The sequence below is a fragment of the Vicugna pacos genome, chromosome 6 (genome assembly GCF_048564905.1).
Source record: "Vicugna pacos chromosome 6, VicPac4, whole genome shotgun sequence".
NCBI lineage: Eukaryota > Metazoa > Chordata > Mammalia > Artiodactyla > Camelidae > Vicugna > Vicugna pacos.
Window position 1 is genome coordinate 44,520,955 of NC_132992.1, and position 19,432 is coordinate 44,540,386.

Genomic DNA, 19,432 nt, shown 5'->3' on the forward strand with positions numbered 1-19,432 from the left:
CTCCTTTTAATTACTAATATTTCAAAATGAATCATTTTCCACTTTTATTGCAAAAACTTTTTGTGAGGATTCCATATTTTCCTTACAGTGTTTGTCTGGAAATTACAACACAGGGCAGGTTGCCCTGAAGGGGATCATATGTTTCCACAAGAATAATGTTATAATGAGGAGGAGGATCTGCCATCGAATAAATCATAGTAATAACAAAAAAATTATAATGATAAAAATAACAGGAAACTACTATATGCTTATTTCTATGATAAAAGTGTACTTCCAGTCACGAAAAAGGGCATAAAATTGGTATACAATGGTTATCTATACATATATATATATATAATATATATATATATTATATATATATATAAAAGTTATACAAAGGGCCTTAATATATCTCTCTCTCTGTATATATGTTAATGTAATTCTTAATACAATAGGTTTATTTTTTAGTGTCTCTCTATATATTTAACTAAACAAATAAACCATAGCATAAAATGGACCTAGGAATGATGTAATACCTACAGTAAATATTAACTAATAATTCAATAATTTTGTTTGACTTCTTAGCATTCAGAAGAGATCTGGGAGAGATATGATTTGGATAACTTATAAATCATCTCAAGTGATGTGTCACAAAGGTAGAATTTATACATTGCTTTTCCTTTGAAAATTTTTCCATTTAGTAAGCAGGAAGATTCTCTATTCTCTTTCACTTCATTGCTTTTTTAAAGGATTGCATGGGTGCACAGTTTCTGTGTATTTTCCCTATTGTATTTCTTGTTACTGATGATCATCATGATGGTGCTGATGACAATGATTCAAACAACTTGGTTTTGTTTTATGTCCTTGGTTTGGGTTTTCAGAAGACTTTCAGGAAAAAATATCTTTTAAAATCTACAGGTAATTCCAACATTAAAAAATACATACAAAAATATTTAGTAGAAATGCATTTTTATATGTTCAAGTTTTTTAAAATGTTACTTACTATAGATTGATTCAGTGAGAATGCTACATGTATTCAGTTGAACCCCAAAATGTGAAAACCGGAGCAGTTAATAACAGCTTCACTTTTATATCAACTTGAGCATCTAATTTGTTCTTAAGTTTCTGTGATATATTTCCATCTGCACAGTATTAGTAAAATACTAATATGTAGAAATGCAAATGTCAATAGTTAAAGTAATAGATTATAATTTCAGGGTTTTTTAAATTGAAGTAATCCGAAAGTTTCAAGGGAGACTAGTAAGAATCTTTTTTGTTAAAAATAAATAAATAACAAATAAAATTTAAGCTATAATAACCACTTGTACTGCATTAACCTACACACCATGAATAATACTATACACACAGAGCCCTAAATAAGAGGAGGTAATATTACTACACCACATGCCACCTTGCATACTGTGAACATTAGCCAAGCAGAGGCTGGTGTTTTTTGTTCATCATACGTATGCTGTGGTGATGTATTTTCTTTTAAATGCCTTTATTCATTAGTTACATCTAACACCTTGCCAGAGCTAGATCATCATAGGCATTGTTGAATGAAGTGAATCAAGTTATTAAAGCATTGATGAGAGCATTTCATAAATCATAGATAATCCAATTAACACCAATTAAGTTGTTATAAAGAACCAATGTAAAAATTAATAAAATATTATATACAGTGAAATTGCACCGTGTAGACATGTTTGAATGTATTTTGTTGTTTGTTACACCATGCAAAACCCACCATGTTAGTACTCTTGCAAAAGGAGAGCTAAGTGTGAAACTGGCCATTAACTCAGCTGGGTCAAGTGACTTAAGTTGCAATGTGTGAAGGAGCAAATGGAAGGAATTTCTTGCCTTTCACTTACACTGTGGGTTAAATAGAATTTTGTGCTCTAACCTGAAACATCAACACAAAAATACATATTCAATAAATATTTGATGATAGTTCTGTTGATTAGTAACATTGTTTATGTGTGAAAATCTGATTACATAAATAATAATAAATTTACACATACATTTTTGCAACAAAGCCTATTTGTAACTTTTTTTTCCTGTTTGTAAATTTTGAGAAATTCCCTTACCATCCTGGATGTTGTATCTACTTTAAAATATTGCTTCACAGCATAGATAAACAAGATTATACTGTATAGCACAGGGAAATATACACAAGATCTTGTGGTAGCTCACAGCAAAAAAAATGTGACAGTAAATATACGTATGTTATGTATAAGTGAAAAATCATGCTCTACACTGAAATTTGACACATTGTAAAATGACTATAACTCAATAAAAAAAGTTATAAATAAATAAATACTGCTCCACAGAACTAAATTATTTGGTATTTATCTTCAGTTTTTGAATTTTACTACCACTAATAATTTTGGTTATGTTACTTACTTTAAAAGCGAGTGAATGTTATTGAGTGTTAATGGTTTTAAAACATTTGTTAAGTGCCAAGAATCTATCAACACGTTAAATGTTCTCTCATTAAACCTACAAATTGCCTCATTATTATCATTGTCATTTCACAGATTAGGAAATGGCAGTCCAAGGAAACACAGTCATTTTTCCAAAGTCACAATGTCCTTGAGTGGGTAAGCCATGATTTGGACCCAGGAGTGATCACTCCAAGATCCACGTTCTTTCCATTACACTTCGCATCTTACCCATGAGTAAAATACTTCTTCAAAAAAGATCATGAAATGAGAACATTATGACACTTGGACCTTATAATGCCTTCTAGATAACCTCCCTGAGGGCCTTAAAAAATGATTTGGAACTGGTGGACACTGCAGTAAGTTAGACTCTGCAGCAAGGGGTCTTCTGTGTTCTTTAATCCTCCAGTCTGGACATGATTCCCTCTATGTCTTCCCCATATTCTCTGAATTTACTTTTAATATGTTATACTATAATTGTCCATCTACTTTTCTTTGTTCTCCATTAGACTGTGAATGATTTGAAGGCGAAATGTTTTGTCATTCATCTTTAAATCACCAATGCTTAGCCCAATGCTTATCAACATATAATGCAATGCTTGATTGGTGATTAATAACTGGAATGAATGAATGAATGAATGAATGAATAAAAGGTCAAAAAGCATTTATCTCAATTCTAGACTTGCCCCTGCCCAAGTAAACAGGATAAAATTCAGAAAACCTGTATCACTTACTACTTAGCCTTTTAAAAGACACAAAATTTTGCCTGCTATTTCTACCTCTTGCCTGTAGATCACTGATTCCCTTTGTCTAAAGACTTTATAAAGACTGGTACAATAATTTCCTTGGAAAATGTCTGTGAAATGGAAGTAAGTTATTATGGCTTTTGTTTTATGCAAAGAGGTATATGGTAAATTTCTTAAGTTTCAATTTTTAAAAATAGGGATGTTTACTCCTTCTGGATAAAAAAGTAACAATAACTAAAACAATTCAATTATTCTAAGGACAACACAAACATATTTTCCTTTCTTTTTAGAAAATTAAAACCATCACTACATAATGTAATGAAGCAGAAGGAAATGTTCTAGTAATGTAAGAAGATATCCCTTCTTTTAATTTGTCACAAATTAAAAATTTTTTGCCAATACGTTACTAATTAGTTTCTCACTATAAATGCCAGCGAAATAAAAAACACAAAAATAAAAACATTTCTGAACAATAAAGCTATAGAAACATATTGCTATTTTAGACGGCTGGTTTTCTGGACTCTTCTTCCCCTACATTATTTATCTACCTACCATCTACAGAATTTTACTAATGGCTCTTTTTAGATTTCGTTAATTGCAAGATACACAAATCCTCAACAAAGTAACCCCTTTCATTCTAGACTTTGTCTTCAGAAGGTATTATTTAATGGGAAGAAAGCTACAGAGGCTTTACCTAAATTTTTCACATCGTAGCACCCAGGAATGTGGGAACAAGAAGATATGTGGACTCCAACATCTACCTACACAGCTTTTTACTCCTAGGTCTTTGAAAAAAAATTTTAAGAAAATACTCAAGTATAAATAGTAAGGGAGGAATATTTAATTAAAACAAAATTTCTTACATACTCATTTATGATTCAGTTCACTTATAGAATACAGTATAGAACATTTTTTATGTTAGTCTTTGTGCCCTTTGGTAATCCACTGCAAGTACAGACGTGTGAGAATTCCCTAGGGAAATTGTAAACCAAAAAGTATCCTCCGAGCCTGTGTTACTAAATCTCATTTTCTGAAGAACAACATGATGTGCATGGAGGAAAGCAGTGATCTCAAAAGAAGTCAGAACATTTGGTTTCAATCTTGGGTTTCTCATTAACTAGTTATATACCCTTGAATAAGTCAGTTTAGCACTCTTGACCTTGGCTTCCCGATCTGTGAAATACTGGTATCAGGCCTGATAAGTTCTAAGATTCCTTCCCAATATAAAATTCAATTAAATTTTTTAAAAAGTCTTCCTTTTAAAGTCAGAAAATATTTGAAATGAAATGATGGATGTTAACTAAACATATTGTGGTAATCATTTTATAACATAAGTCAAATCATTATAGTGTATACCTTATTCTTATACAGCACTATATATCAGTTACATCTCAATAAAGCTAGAAAAAAAGATTCAGAAAATCGTAAGTACATGTACAATGAAGGGATTATCCTTGTGAATATCATTTCTTATTCTGTATAGGATGGGAGTTGATTCAAAAGAAAAGATTTCTGTTTAGTGAGATTCAAGTTTTAAAGTCATAAAAACTGAAATTTGTAAAGACCATTGAAATTATAGTCTTTTATTATTTATTTACAATATAAAACCACTTATCCACTTAATAAACAGCATTCTAGCCAAAGAGTTTGTGATAACTGGACTGTTCCACCCAATGCTGGGACATGGTTCAGATCTGTGGTTTTGACATAACCTCTCTTAACATTAGACAATGTTTTCAGAATTTCCTTTGTGTCACCATAGCAATTAGGCTGGCATGGAAAATTACCTGTCCCATCTCAAGTACATATAAATGCTAAATCAATATACTTAAACTAGATGCAAACTAATAAAAGTATCCACATATGAAAGAATAAATTTGGACCTCTACCTCATATCATATACAAAAATTAACTAAAAATAGTCCATATGCCTAGGTATAAAAGCTATTAAAATCTTAGAAGAAAACACAGCATTAAGATTTTCATAACTTTGGGTTAGGCAATGATTTCTTAGATAGGACATCAAAAGCACAAGCAACAAATGAAAAAAATCGATAAATTGGATTTCATTAATATTAAAAACTTCAGTGCTTCAAAGGATACCATCAAGAAATAACCCACACAATTAGAGAAATATTTTCAAATCATATATCTAATAAAGATGTTTTATCCAAGATATATAAAGAGCTCATAACATAAAAATAAAAAGATAAATTATACAATTAAAAATGGGCAAATGATTTGACTAGACATTGCTCCAAGGAATATATACAGATGGGCAATTAGCACAAGAAATGATGCTCAATATCTTTAATCACTAGGGAAATGCAAAACAAAACCGCAACACGATACGACTTCACACACACTAGGATGGCCATAAGCAATGAAACAGTAATAATAAGTACTGAGTGCTGAGAAACTGGAAACTTCACACACTGCTAGTGTAAATTTAAAATGTACAGCCACAATGGGAAACAGTTCGGCAATTCCTCAAAATACTGAACACAGATTTACCCCATTACCAGGCAGTTCCACTCCTTGATATATACCTAAGAGAAATGAAAACATGCATCCACATAAAAATTGTGCACTAATGTTTATAGCGGCAGTGTTTAAGATAGCCAAAAAATGCAAGCAACACAAATGTCCATCAACTGATAAACTGGATAAACAAATGTGGTATATTCACACAATGGAATACTATTTGTCAGTAAAAAGGAATGAAGTACAGGTTACAACACAGATGAACCTTGAAAACACTATCCCACGTGAAAGAAGCCAGACAGAAAAAAACTATATATTGCATGATTCCGTTTATACAAAATGCCCAGAATAGCCAAAGACTACAGAGACAAGAAGTATCTGGGGGTTACCTGAGGGAGGGAGAAGGATACAGAGAGTGACCGTTAGTGGATACCAGGTTTATTTTTAGTGTCCTGAAGTGTTCTAAAGTTAGGTAGTGATGATGTTTGGGCAATTCTATGAATATACTAAAAGTCACTAAATTATGCACTTAAAAGGGTAAATATTATGGTACGTGAATTATAGCTCAATAAATTTGTTTAAAAAATAATTTACCTGAACAAAAACAAATAAAAGGATGGATAGTTCTGACACTAAATTAGACATGTGAAGAGAAAAATGGTCAAATTGAATCTAGATATAAATAAATCATTAAGGATGAGGTAAGAAAATAGAAAATATACATAAGCAATTTTGAGAAACAGATGCTAGAATGAGAAGGTCAAACATGTTTAATAGAAATTCAAGAATGAAAACAGAAAGTTTAACGGGAGAAAGGCAATATTCTAAGGGGTAATGGCTGATGATTTTTCAGACTTGAAGAAGGGTAGACTGAAGATGTACAACTAGTGCTGATTAAGATAACAAATTTAAATAAATTTTAAAAATCAAATCATAGGGACAGCAGAAATCACTAAAACTGAGGAGAAAGATTATACAAACCTCTAGAAAAAAATATGAAAAAAGCAATGAAAATCAACCTAGAATTCTGTCTATATAAACTACAATTCAAAGATTATGCTGAAAAATAACACTTTCTTGGTCGAATACTGAGTTTATTACTCACAACACCATCAGAAAGAACTGTTAAAATAGGTACCACGAAAAGAAAATTTAACAAAGAAGAGAAACATAAAATACAAGGAGGAATGGTGTGCAAAGAAAAGGATAAACGTATTTTGAATCTAAATTATATTTAGTAGCCAAAAAATAATTTCTAATTAGAAAATTAAAAATAAGATGGAACTAAATACTAGACAATAACCCAGAATACAGAAGATTGGTGTTAAGCCATCCAGAGCCATCATATTGTCAAGAAACAGATAAAGATACAAATTATCTTTACATCTTGGTTAATTTAAATATTTATGTATTGAAATTTTAAGAGAAGCTGGTCTATAGGAATAGAATATGTAATTTTTAAACTCAGGAGGAAAAATACAATTGAAAAATCTATTCATTCAGAATAGAAAATGAAAAGGGTAAAATAAGGCAAATAAGTAATATGATGGAAAGAAAACACAAAATAAGTTAGAATAAGTAAGTCCAAATATTTTAGTAATTGCAATATGGTAAATTCTTTAAAATGTACCTATTAAAAAACAGAGAATATTAGCATGAATTTTGCAATTTACCTATATACTCCGTAAGAGATAGAACTAACTTAAACAAACAAAAGACATAAAAGAGAGAACTCTAATTTGAAAAGATACATGCACCTCGATGTTCCTAGCAGCACTATTTACAATAGCCAAGATATGGAAACAACCTAAATGTCCACTGACAGATGACTGGATAAAGAAGTTGGCATAGTAATACAATGGAATACTACTCAGCCATAAAAAAGAATAAAAGAATGCTATCTGCATAAACATGGATGGATCTGGAGATGGTCATTCTAAGTGAAGTAACCCAGAAAGATAAAGAAAAATACCATATGATATCACTTATATGTGGAATCTCAAAAAAAAAAAAAAAGAAAAAAGAGGACCCTAATGAATTCACTTACAAAACAGAACAGACTTGCAGACATAGTAAACAATCTTACAATTACAGGGGAAGGGGGTGGGAAGTGCTAAATTTGCAAGTTTGAGATTTGCAAATGTTAGCCGCTATAAATAAAAATAGATTTAAAAAACCCAAATTTGGGAGGTAGGGTACAGCTCAGTGGTAAGAGTGTGTGCTTAGCATGTACACCACACTGGGTTCAACCCCCAGCACCTCCATTAAAATAAAAAACCCAAATATCTTTTGTATAGCACAAGGAACTATATTCAGTATCTTATAATAACCTTTAATGAAAAAGAATATGAAAATGAATATATGTATGTATATGCATGACTGGGACATTATGCTGTGTACCAGAAATTGATACATTATAACTGATCATACTTCAATTAAAAAAATGTAATAAATACAGTGGAATGTACTAAGCAAATAAAAGTTGTAATAATATTAATGCTAGATAAAACTGAATTTTAACAATCCATTACGAAGGTCAGAAGTGACACCATGAAATTCACAATGATAAAAGAAACATCAACCTGAGAGAAATACAACATGCACATGTACTTGTTTGCACAAAGTAATTTGGTCTCTCTATATAGAAATTAAAACTAACAGATTGGGAAAAACTGATAAGTCCGCAATTAGAATGGGATACTAACATACCTCTCTGCAAAATTGAGAGATGAAGCAGGTCAAACAAGCAAACAAAGCAAGAATATAGAAGACTTGGATAATCTCAACGGACAGCCCCCATTTAACAAACTGCCCAACTCTGCCCTTGCAGCGCGAATGCAGGCACGGACATTACATAATGGATGAGCATGGCTGCATTCCAATAAAACTTTCCTTCTGGACACTGCAATTTGAATTTCATGACATTAGCATGTGTCAGGAAATATGCTTCTTTTGAATTTTTTCAACCATTTAAAAATGTAAATAATATTCTTAGCTTACAGAATGTATAAAAACAGCAGTGAACAGGATTTAGCCCACAGGCTGCAGTTTGCCAAAACTTACAACAGACCACAAAGAAATTCTTACAAATTCCAAATGCAACAGAGTTACTTTTCACAAAAATATCTTACTTATGTTAGCATATAACCAGTTTATTTTTGTTACTTTTAAATTAATTAAATAGCTAAATATATTTTTAACTTGTGGGTTTAATACAATAAATATTGGCAGATATAACGGACATAGACAAAACTCTTTCGGGCTCTGAGTATTGTTTGAGGGTAAAGGGATCTTCAGACCAGTAAGTTTGAGAACTACTACAAATACAGTATCTTTTTGTAATAATGGGAAAAAGTGGAGAAGCCCTAAAAGTTCATTATAGTAATAAATAAGTTAGAGTAGATTTATTTAGTAAGTAAAAGATAGTTGTTGAAATGAATCAACAGGACATATTAGAAACATAGGTACACCTCAAAATATATTTGGCATGTAATAAAACATATTGTAGTTACTTTGGTATTGGTTTAATTTTTAAAAACATACTTAAATGCTATATGTTTCAACTATATATATATATATGCTAGTTGCATAAAATACATATTTATTTTCATAGTAGAATTATGAAAAGTAAACCAGAAAGATATATACAAAATTCTTTATATATTGGTTGCTTACAGAGACATAAGAAAACACCTGGAAAGCAAGAATAAAGAGGATTCCAACTCCCTGCTGAAAATATATACACAGGCAGCAAGTACAATCAAATGCTAACGTTAGTTAATTTGCCATTTTGTATAGTGAGTACACAGGCAAATTTATCCCCTTCTCTAATGGGGAAAAGTCATCAAAATCAGGCACTAAAGTCACAAAATAAGCTACAAATACCACTTTAAAATTTTAAAACTTGAACAAGTGAGAGCAAGGAGGGCCTGGGGATTCATTTAGTATAGGACTAACTCTGAAGCGTGTGGTTATTCACAGTCTTCTTCAAATGTGCAATGAGTAAAACATAAAAAAAAATATAGCCAAATGATGGCTACCTCTTTTTGTTTTAGCACAGGAATAACTGAACTAGATGGAGACGCAGCTCTTTGAGGCACAGTAAATTCCACAAGGTGATGCTCTTTAATCTATGGAGGAAAATGCCATCATTATTATTATTATCATGTTTCCAGGTGCTCCTGTGTGTGGCTCATTCATGTTGTCCAGCCATTCTGAGATCCTGGGACAACAGAAAGCCATTAGATTCTCAATTTGTGGGGCCAGGATTACATCTAGGCAAAATGATGTCAGGTCTGTGGCATCAGACAAAACACTCAATTTCTATGCTTTACATTTCTTATCTATGAAATGGAGATAATAACATTGAAGCATAAAGCTATTATGAAACCCAGTGAAATCGTGTATTTAAGGCACTTAATCTTGGCACACAGTAAACTCTGAATAAATATTGTTGTTACTGAAGGAATACTCACAAACCACAGACTAGGAACAAACATTAGCTACAAATACGTGAAGGATTAAGTTTTTACAATGTAAAAAAAAAAAAAGATACTGAATGAGATTCCCCTCCCCTGTCTCATATATGCAGAAAAATCAAGAGAATAAATGATAGAGGATATATGTATGGCTAATAAATGGTCAATAATTGGCTAACAAGTGTGAAAAATATTCAGCCACGCTTACTACATAATTAAAACAAAGGCATACAAATTATAAAAACTTAATGGAATACTATATTTATAACCACTCAAATTGACAAAGGGTCTTTGTTTATTTGTTTAAGTCATATTTACTTATGATGTGCTAAACTCAGCATTTTGGTAGAAGGCAGGTAAAAAGTTCTTTCAGCTTGGGTAGGAGACAATTTAACAACACATACCAAAAACCTTAAAATTTTAATTTGATTAAGTCCACCTTTAGATATCTATGCTAAGGAGATACTCAGAACTATGTATCAAAATACATATACAACACAGTGTTTCCAATTTTTCACTATTATAGGTATTTTTATTGTTTAACAATAGAATATGATTAAATGAAGTGTAGATCAGATAATGAAGCTCCATGCAGACATTTAAAATTATGCTTTCAAATAGTTTAAATCACATGGCAGTATATAATTAAAACATTAAGAAGAACAAAGCAATACACAAACACAATACTTACCCGATTTGTTGGATATAGGTACAGAGCAGAAAAACAGTGCATCAAAATGTGATAGCTCATCTGTGTTCTGAAATACTGTATTACATATCTAGTTTATATTTGTTTAATAATAAGAAACACAGATACACAAAATATATACATGGATATATATGAGAGATGGGGTGTTACTTTATGTGTCAACTTGACTGGGCTACGGGGTACTCAGTTATTTGGTCAAACATAATTCTGGGTGTTTTTGGATAAGCTTAACATCTAAATTTACAGACTGAATAAAGCTCTCCCTAATGTCGATGGGCCTCATCTAATCAGTTGAAGGCTTAGAGAGAACAAAAAAGTTTACCCTGACCCAAATAAGAGGGAACTTCTCCTGACTTTCTGCTTTCAAGCTGGAACTAAAACATCAAATTAGAACTGGCATTTTCCTGCCTTCAGACTTGAACAGAAACATCAGCTTTTCTTGAGTCTCAAGACAGACTTCAATTTAGAACTACACCATCGGTTCTCCTGGGTCTCCAGCTTGCTGACAGATCTTGGGCCTCATCAGCCTCTATAATCTCATGAGCCAATTCTTTATAATAAACCTCTTTCTATATATAGATAGATATTAATCCTATGAGTTCCATTCTCTAGAAAACCTAGAGTAGGACATAAATTCATACTGCCACCAGCAGCATATCAAAGTTCCCATCCGCCTCCACCAAAGCCAGTGCTGTGTGTTCTTATGCTCTTTTTATCTACCAATTTGATACAATAAAAATACTATCACATTGTTGTTTTAATTTACACTTTTATTAGTAAAAACAGATACTGTCATCTTCTTAGTGTTATTTCAATCTTTTTCTTTAATGAGTTTTCTTTATTTGTCTGTTTTTCTATTTATCTAAAAATACTTTGTAAAGAAGCTTTGTAAGTCATAGATATTAATTTTTTGTCATATACACTATATACACTACCAATATTCTTAGTTCTTGGTTGTTTTTCCTTTAATTCTGTTTTTATTTTCTTATTTTATAAGAAATTTTATTTAGGTGTGCAAATCCAGCATTTTTCTCCTTTATAGTTCCTGGTTTAGTGTCTTTCTAAAAAAGTCTTTTCTTTCCTCAAAGCAAGACTGTTTAAATATTTACTTATATGGCCTTCTAGAACTTTCGTTAATTCATTTTTATAATGAATTCTTCACTTCATTTGGAATTTATTTTGGTGTAGAATATGAGACAGAGATTTAACTCTTTTTTCTCATTACATAATCTATTCTTATTTCACTAAAATGAGATGCTTGGGGTGATCCACTGTTAGGTGCCATTCATTTTTATCAGAATTAGCATTAGCAAAATCATGCAATAGGTGATGGGCACCCCTCCTTGGAGGCCCCGTATGATGGGTCTTAATTTCTGCATGCCTTGTTTAAGTCTATGTTAGACTGTCTTAACTATTTAACCTGGGGGGGGGGCAGGTAGTCACAACGGGAAATCCAAGTTTTATTTTATCAAGCCAAATGCACATGCCAAATGCTTAATTTTATTTTGTGACTTTTTGGGTCAGAACATTCATATCTACTACGGGATATTTTAGGGCACTGTACACCATGACCATGAGGAATTTAGGCAAGGCAGTAATTCTGGTGGTGAGGGTGAGGCAAACCTGTTTGTCCCCTACCTTTTGTTCAGTAGCTCCCCTAAAAGTATAGGGGGTACTTTATTTAAATTTAGTAGAATCCCTAGGTGTAACTATAATTTGAATCACAGTAACAATTTAGGTCACGAAGGTTTGCCAATTGGTGCATTTCAGTAGATGTTAAAGTTAATTCAGAACCCGTATTGTAGAGGCACAGTAGCCATTGGGTACCCTTCTTATCTTTCCTTGTATAAATTCTTTTAGTAAATTTTGAATTTCCAATTAGGTGAAATCAAAAACCCCTACTACAATTCCTATTTCCTCCCACATTATGAAGAGATCATTTTGTTTCACCTTGTTTTGTTTTGGTTTTTGGTTACTGGGTATGCTATAAGGGAGAAGGGAGTCCTGTCTATCCCAATAGTATTTCTAAGTCTCACTTCCAGAGAGTTCCAAATTAGTACGATGGGGCTGGGGCCTCTCCCATGGAGAATGCTGGTGTTGGGGTTTAGGGATCTTAAGTTTAAGTTGGGTTTGAATCAACCACTTGACGTTGATGAGGTTCAATATTCAATTGAACCAGTCTTTGTCAATTTGTTTTAGTCATCCAATAGTGTGATGGTGGCCTCTGGTCCACTCCATGGGTGCCATGGGAGTTTTTACTCTATAATCTTAATGATCAAGATCTTTGTTGCCAAGGGGCGTGGGCAGCAGCAGCAGAGATATTTTAAGGCATTTAAGAGTTCTGGTGAACTCTCTGAATTTAGGAATGTGGACCTGGGCATGCAACACAGTGACTACTCTTCCTCACACAAGTAACCAACCAATGGGCCCTTATACTGCACAGGTCAACATCCAGTTGGACATGCACCCAATGGTCACAGAATGAGAGCCGCTGCTCTGAGCCTAGAGTCAGCCATGATTTATGGAAATGAGATAGGTGGATATGTCTGGGTCAAAACCCTCGACCTAGGGCCCTTTTAAGGAGGGCCTCAGAACCCATAGTCCTGTCCCTAAATGCTTATTATCAAAACTTCCAACCTGATTAGTTAAACCTGTAAGAGCTGTTTGGGAGGACTCTGCAAATGCATCACAGCACAGCACAACTACTCACAATGCAACAAAATGTAAGCTGACCGGCACACAACTCAGAACACTCACGAGCAGGCAGTCAAGGCAAGCAGCAAGCCTGCAGCAGAAGGCCCCCAGGTCTCACGACACCAGTTGTTCTGCAGTTGCCCTGCAAAGGCAGGACCAACCCTACACCTGAATTTGGTTCAGATATCAAGAGACTGATGATGCCACATGTGCAGTAAGAGGGTGTGAAAAGATTTATTTACTCACACACAGGGGCTTCAGGGCAGAGCAAGGCAGGCACCAAAGCCAGTCCAAAATGACTTGAGGGAAGAAAAGCACGGGTGCTTTGGTTTTTACTGAGGTCAGGGGGTGTGGCCTGGGTCAGGGTTCTTGCACACAGGCTGAGGTTTGCGCGGCTTGAACTTGCGTGCCAGGGGAAAGAATACTCAGGGTTTCTTATCAGCTCGGCCCAGATGTGAGACAAGAGGGGAAAGGAAGGGGCGGGGCTGAAAGCTGTCACACATGGAAAACAGAGTCACAGCCTAATTTAGCACAGCGCTTATTTTTCTTTTTGTTCCATCACTATTAGATTTTGGTATCAGCGTTGTATAAAATGAGTAAAACTGACTTTGGAAGGTTTCTATATTTTTCTGTCCTATAGCATGATTTAATGAGTATGTGAATTATCTACACAAAAGACCTTATGGGTCATTTTTAGGGCTGGGTCTCTGAAAATTTAATTTTTTCTATGGTTTATTGATATTCTTAACTTCTATTTCCACTTAGGTCAATTTTATATGTTATATATTCCAGATTATTCTACTTAGGCCTCTTATATTTTTGAAAAACAATGTAAAATTTCTCCTATGCTATTTTCCTATTTTCTAAGTTTCTTTTTGTGTTTGTGAGTGAAAATACCTCAGAATTAGAATACTGAGGTAGTCATAACCTAATTTCATGGTGTGTTACAATTATTGGTCCTTTTTTTAATTTACTGATTTATTTACTCCACTGCATTCACCCATTTCCTTCCCATTTCTCTCCCTCTTATAGGAAAATACTCAAATATGTTCGATGTCTATCCTTTATACGTGTACGTTATTGTGAGACTTCTACTGTTTTGTACATATATTTTAATTTAAATAAACAGCCTCACTCTGGAGATCTCATTCTGAGTATTACTTTTTTAACTCAGCCCAATAGTGTTAATGCTATGTTCCTATTTCTAGACATATATCCATTGCTTCTGGATGCTGCATAACAGTCTGTAATGCACATCTGTATTATGCATTTTCCTAATGATGGACAACTACGTGACCTCCAGCTCCTCATTACCATAAATGAGATTGTGATGAAGATTCTATGGCATGTCCCCCTGTGGACTTGTGTGAGGATGTCTCTGTGATGTGTAACCAGGAAAGAGGCTGCTGGAACCCACGGTAAACATCTACTCGTTTGACTAAGTATCCCCAGATGCTTTTCTAGAATGGCTGAGATCACTAAACTGGGAATATATTACTTTTTAGTTGAAAAAAAATGGTTTTGATTTTTAAAAAATAATAAACATAGATAAGTTCTTCAAAGTAACTGAAGAAAAATACCAATGAGAAGGCACATCTTCCTTAGTCAATCATTCATTTATCACATATTTAATGAGCACTTAACAGTAAGTGCCATGTGTAAGACAGTGTGTTACAGAGATGTCCAGACAGTTTCTACTCTAAAGGTACTTAGAGTCAAGTGGAGAATACAGACATGAGACCTATTGTGACAGCTATTAGCATATATATTTGTAGAAGCTATGTAAGTTGGGACATCAAAAAGGATGTTATCATTTCTGCAAGTCACCAGGGAGGAAATCCTACTTGAGTTAGGTAGTGAAAGACATGGAGGCAACTTCCACGCACAATGATTGGCACAAGACAGAGGATGAAATTACCTGATGCATTCAGGATCTGCAAGAAATTAAATGCAGCTAGAGCATTAATGAGAGATGAGACTGGAACATTAGGAAACAACAGATAATGGACGGATAGCCTTGTAGGTGCTAAATAATTTAAGAGTGTGAGCAGATTTATGCTATAGGAAAATCTCTCTGATATCACCAGGAAGTACAGATTAAGACATTCGAGCATATGAGTCCTGTAGAGAGTTATATACATAAGATGAGAGCTTAGGAAAGAGATCTGGGATTAAGCAAAAAAAAAGAAATACAGGAGTCATTTCTGTATACATGGCAGTAGTCAAGGGTTTGAATGAAATTGTACATTATATAAAATGAAAGAAAAATATAAATAGTCATAAACAGAAGACAAAATGTAGTAGGAATAATTCTGCAGAGGCAAGAAGACTCCAAAAAGAAAGTAAAATTGTCACTTTTAACTTTTTTTGTATCTTAAACTGCCCAGTCTATCCTCATCAACTCAATTTGTGCTGTACTCTTATATTTGTTCACAATGTAGTTTGAAACTGTCTTTGTCTTGTTCAAAATTTTACTACACTAATTAGACTGTCATTTCTTGAAGAAGTTTACAGTAACCATAAATTAAATCTTAAAACTGAAAGTGTAAATGTATGTATAAAGAAATCCTGATAACCTTATTTCTTTGTTTTACATCCATAAATATCTGGCTGGGAGTAATGAAAGAGGATTCTATTGAATAGTGACATTAATAAGGCACTGATATTTTTAAGAATTTCACCTAATTAAGTCAGATCCATCTAGGACAATCTTTTAGATTAACTCAGAGTCAACTGATATAGGACCTTAACTAAATCTGAAAAATCTTTTCATCTTTGCCATATTCTATTGGCCAGAAGCAAATCACAAGTTCTGTTTATACTCAAGGAAAAGGGATTAAATGAGAGATGACCCACTGAGGGATCACCTTAGGGTATATCCACTGCACATGCCCTTGTTCAATGTGTATTTATTGAGGGCCCATTCTGTTCCAGGTTACTAAGACAGAACAAAGTCCTCGATCTCACATAGATTACGTTTAATTATGGGAGATAGACAAAGGATAAACAAACAAACAAACATATACATATTTATGTAATACTTACATGTATTTGTATAATTTATGTTTTTATATATATATATATCAAGATGTAATACATGTTATAAAGGAGGTATGGCAAGACAATAAAGGATAGAAGTATTCAGAGAGAAAATTAGACCTCATATTCCAATGAAAGATCCTCTGATTGAATTCAGACCTAGAGGAAGACTGACTTTTTACAATCATGATTACACTTAAAGCCTGATGAAGCTGTATGTCTGCTCCTTTCATTACTGCCCCTAGTTGGTAGTTAATGACTCCAAACCAAGAAAAGACCCATTGAAAGCATGTCTTCTGCTCTAAAGACAAGGACTGAGAAATAAAACTTGTCCTAGTTTCTAAAACTCTGTTCGACTAGGCTGACCACACCCAAGTCTATTTTGGGGTAAGGATTACCCAAAAATAGGGATTACCCACTTCTCTTTGGGAGTAGCGGAAGAAAAGAACTTAATCACAAATGTGCTGACATTCAGGGAAAGGAATTGCATCCCTGGAAAAGGAGGTCTAATCGGAATGTCTTGATGATTCTCTTCCTTTGAGAGTATCATGGGAGCAAAGAGGAAGTTTGAGCTCTCCCTGGAGTGAAAAACTAAAATAATGACAGAAAAAATTCAACAGAAATAAATTAAAATTACTATAATAATAGTCATTTATCTTTCAATACTCAGCAGTATTGCAATGAAGCTGTTAAGACCCAGAAGTTATAAATAATGCCAGTCTTTATTAGAAGAGTTAATACCAATCAAAATAAATTAAGGTCCACTACCCTTAGAAGTTACTTAAATATGTGCATGTTTTAAAATGCTGCCTTGATCCAACCGACTGATAAACATTTCATGGACCTTAGAGAGTAATTGGCTAAGCTGTGGAACTTTAAATTTGTAATCTTACTTTGGTTCAATCCACTTTATTGAAATGAAAGAAAATAAGTAAAAGGATATTGCTGAGGAATAAAAGGCTTCAGGATAGATTTTTAAAATAATATTTTTACTTTTATGTACAATGAATTGAGCATTAAAATATTTCATAAAGTTTATCAGCAGGATTATACAACTTGGTAATGAAATGCAAATATCTCTGTTCATTAAGACTCAACTGTTTCATCAATTTTGCATACATAGTTCAGTGGGGACTGATAGTTGTATTTCAATGTGAAAAAATGTTTATTAACTATCAGTATGAGGCAGTATGAGGTGTATCCAATTATACGCATATAATGCAATTTCACGAAGTGATTTGACTTTTATTTATTACTTCATGGCCTTAATTTTACTAGATTTGATGGAGTTTGGCATATTTTCAAAGTGAATAAGTTATAAAAACACTTAAATAAACATCTAGAGTCCTTAAAATTAGGAGTCTGACTTTAATGACACTGTGTGTATGTGTGCAACATAACCCTCTTTAAGATTATATTTAAAAATCATTGAATTTTTAAGGTTGTATGTGTATATATATGCTCTAAAGACAAGGACTGAGAAATAAAACTTGTCCTAGTTTTTGTTCATTTTATTAAGCACTTTTGTAAATTTAAATCAGCTTAGTTTTGACTTTAATATTAGAATTTTTGTTTTATAAATTAGTTTTATACAAGATTCCTTTTTCAACTTTATTATACCAATTCCATAAAATAAAGTACACAGAAAGGAAAAAATGCTGTGTCAAGGAGGATCTTCAAATACATGGGATTTCCCCTTTAATATAATAATAATATTGTTTATAGGAATTTGTACATTGATGTGCTAGTCAACTATGTTCACAGTCATAGCTGTATGAACATTACCCAATTATTCAAGGAGATTCTTTTGGGGAATATCCAGGAATTACATCTTATTCTTTACTCATATTCTTTACTCATACTCATATCTTATTCTTTACTCATAGTTTTTACTAACTTACTCCTAAAGTTACAGAGATTTTCCTCTTTCCTTCAACCCCCAAATCAACCCCCACCCCCCACACACACAAACAGAATGGCTTCACCACCATGGATAAATCTGGCCTTCTTCTGAGTAACTTCTTACATGAATTTTTCTTGCTTTTCTTTCTGATTATGTTATCCTTTTGTTTGGGTATACATCCTTCTGATTAGCTTACTTTGTCCCATATGTTTTCCATCTTTTATCCACATCTTCACTCTTTTACATTGGTTTAATTTCTCTTCTTCTCAAACATTCACTTCTCATTACAGACAATCAGAAATAAAACCCTCACTTTATTCCTTTCACTACATGTTACTTTTGTCTTTTCCTTTATAGCCACCATCCTGGAGTTCTTAAATAAACTGCTCATTTCTTTACCCCCTATTTTCTGCTTAAAAACCTGGAATTTAATTTTCAATCATACTGCTCCACTGAAGCTACTACCATTTGGAGGTTCTCTCTCATCTCCTAGTTAAATGTAAGCCATCTCTCCAACCTCATCTTAACCTGGCATCTTTCTTTGACCCTGCCAATCAGTCCCTCCTCTTCCGCCCTCTGTTGGTTACCATGATGTTTTATTCTTTTGGTTCTTCTACTTCTCTGATCATGATTTCTTTGTCTTCTCACTGGTTTCACTTCCTTTTTCAACTCCCCTTAATGTTCATTGAAGTATAACAAATATAAACTAAAGACAAAAAGCATAATTGTGCAGCTTAACAAATTTTCACAAAGTATATACTTCAGTAATAGTCTGGTCTGGTCTAGCATCCAGACCAAGAAACAGAATATTGTCCCCATCTCAGAGGCCAGTCCCCACTCCATCCCAGCTATCCTAATAGTCAGTCCTTAATCTTCCATTTTCCTCCTTCAACAAGTAACTTTTGTGAATTCATTCATCATGTCCATACTGATGAATCGCACATGGCTACTTCAAGGAT

The 19,432-nt window shown here is 33.3% G+C and overlaps 1 protein-coding gene across 1 annotated transcript in view; it reads right to left on the bottom strand.

Annotated features, from left to right (window-relative positions):
• LOC116280946 (uncharacterized) overlaps positions 1–18,703 on the bottom strand; it is a 156,707-nt gene extending 138,004 nt beyond the window's left edge. The window contains exons 1-2 of the mRNA XM_072963897.1: positions 18,670–18,703; positions 13,778–14,023 (exon numbers count right to left, since the gene is read on the bottom strand). Coding sequence (XP_072819998.1) covers positions 13,778–14,023; positions 18,670–18,703 — 280 coding nt within the window. The remainder of the gene's footprint in view (positions 1–13,777; positions 14,024–18,669) is intronic.
• Positions 18,704–19,432: the final 729 nt, after the last annotated feature.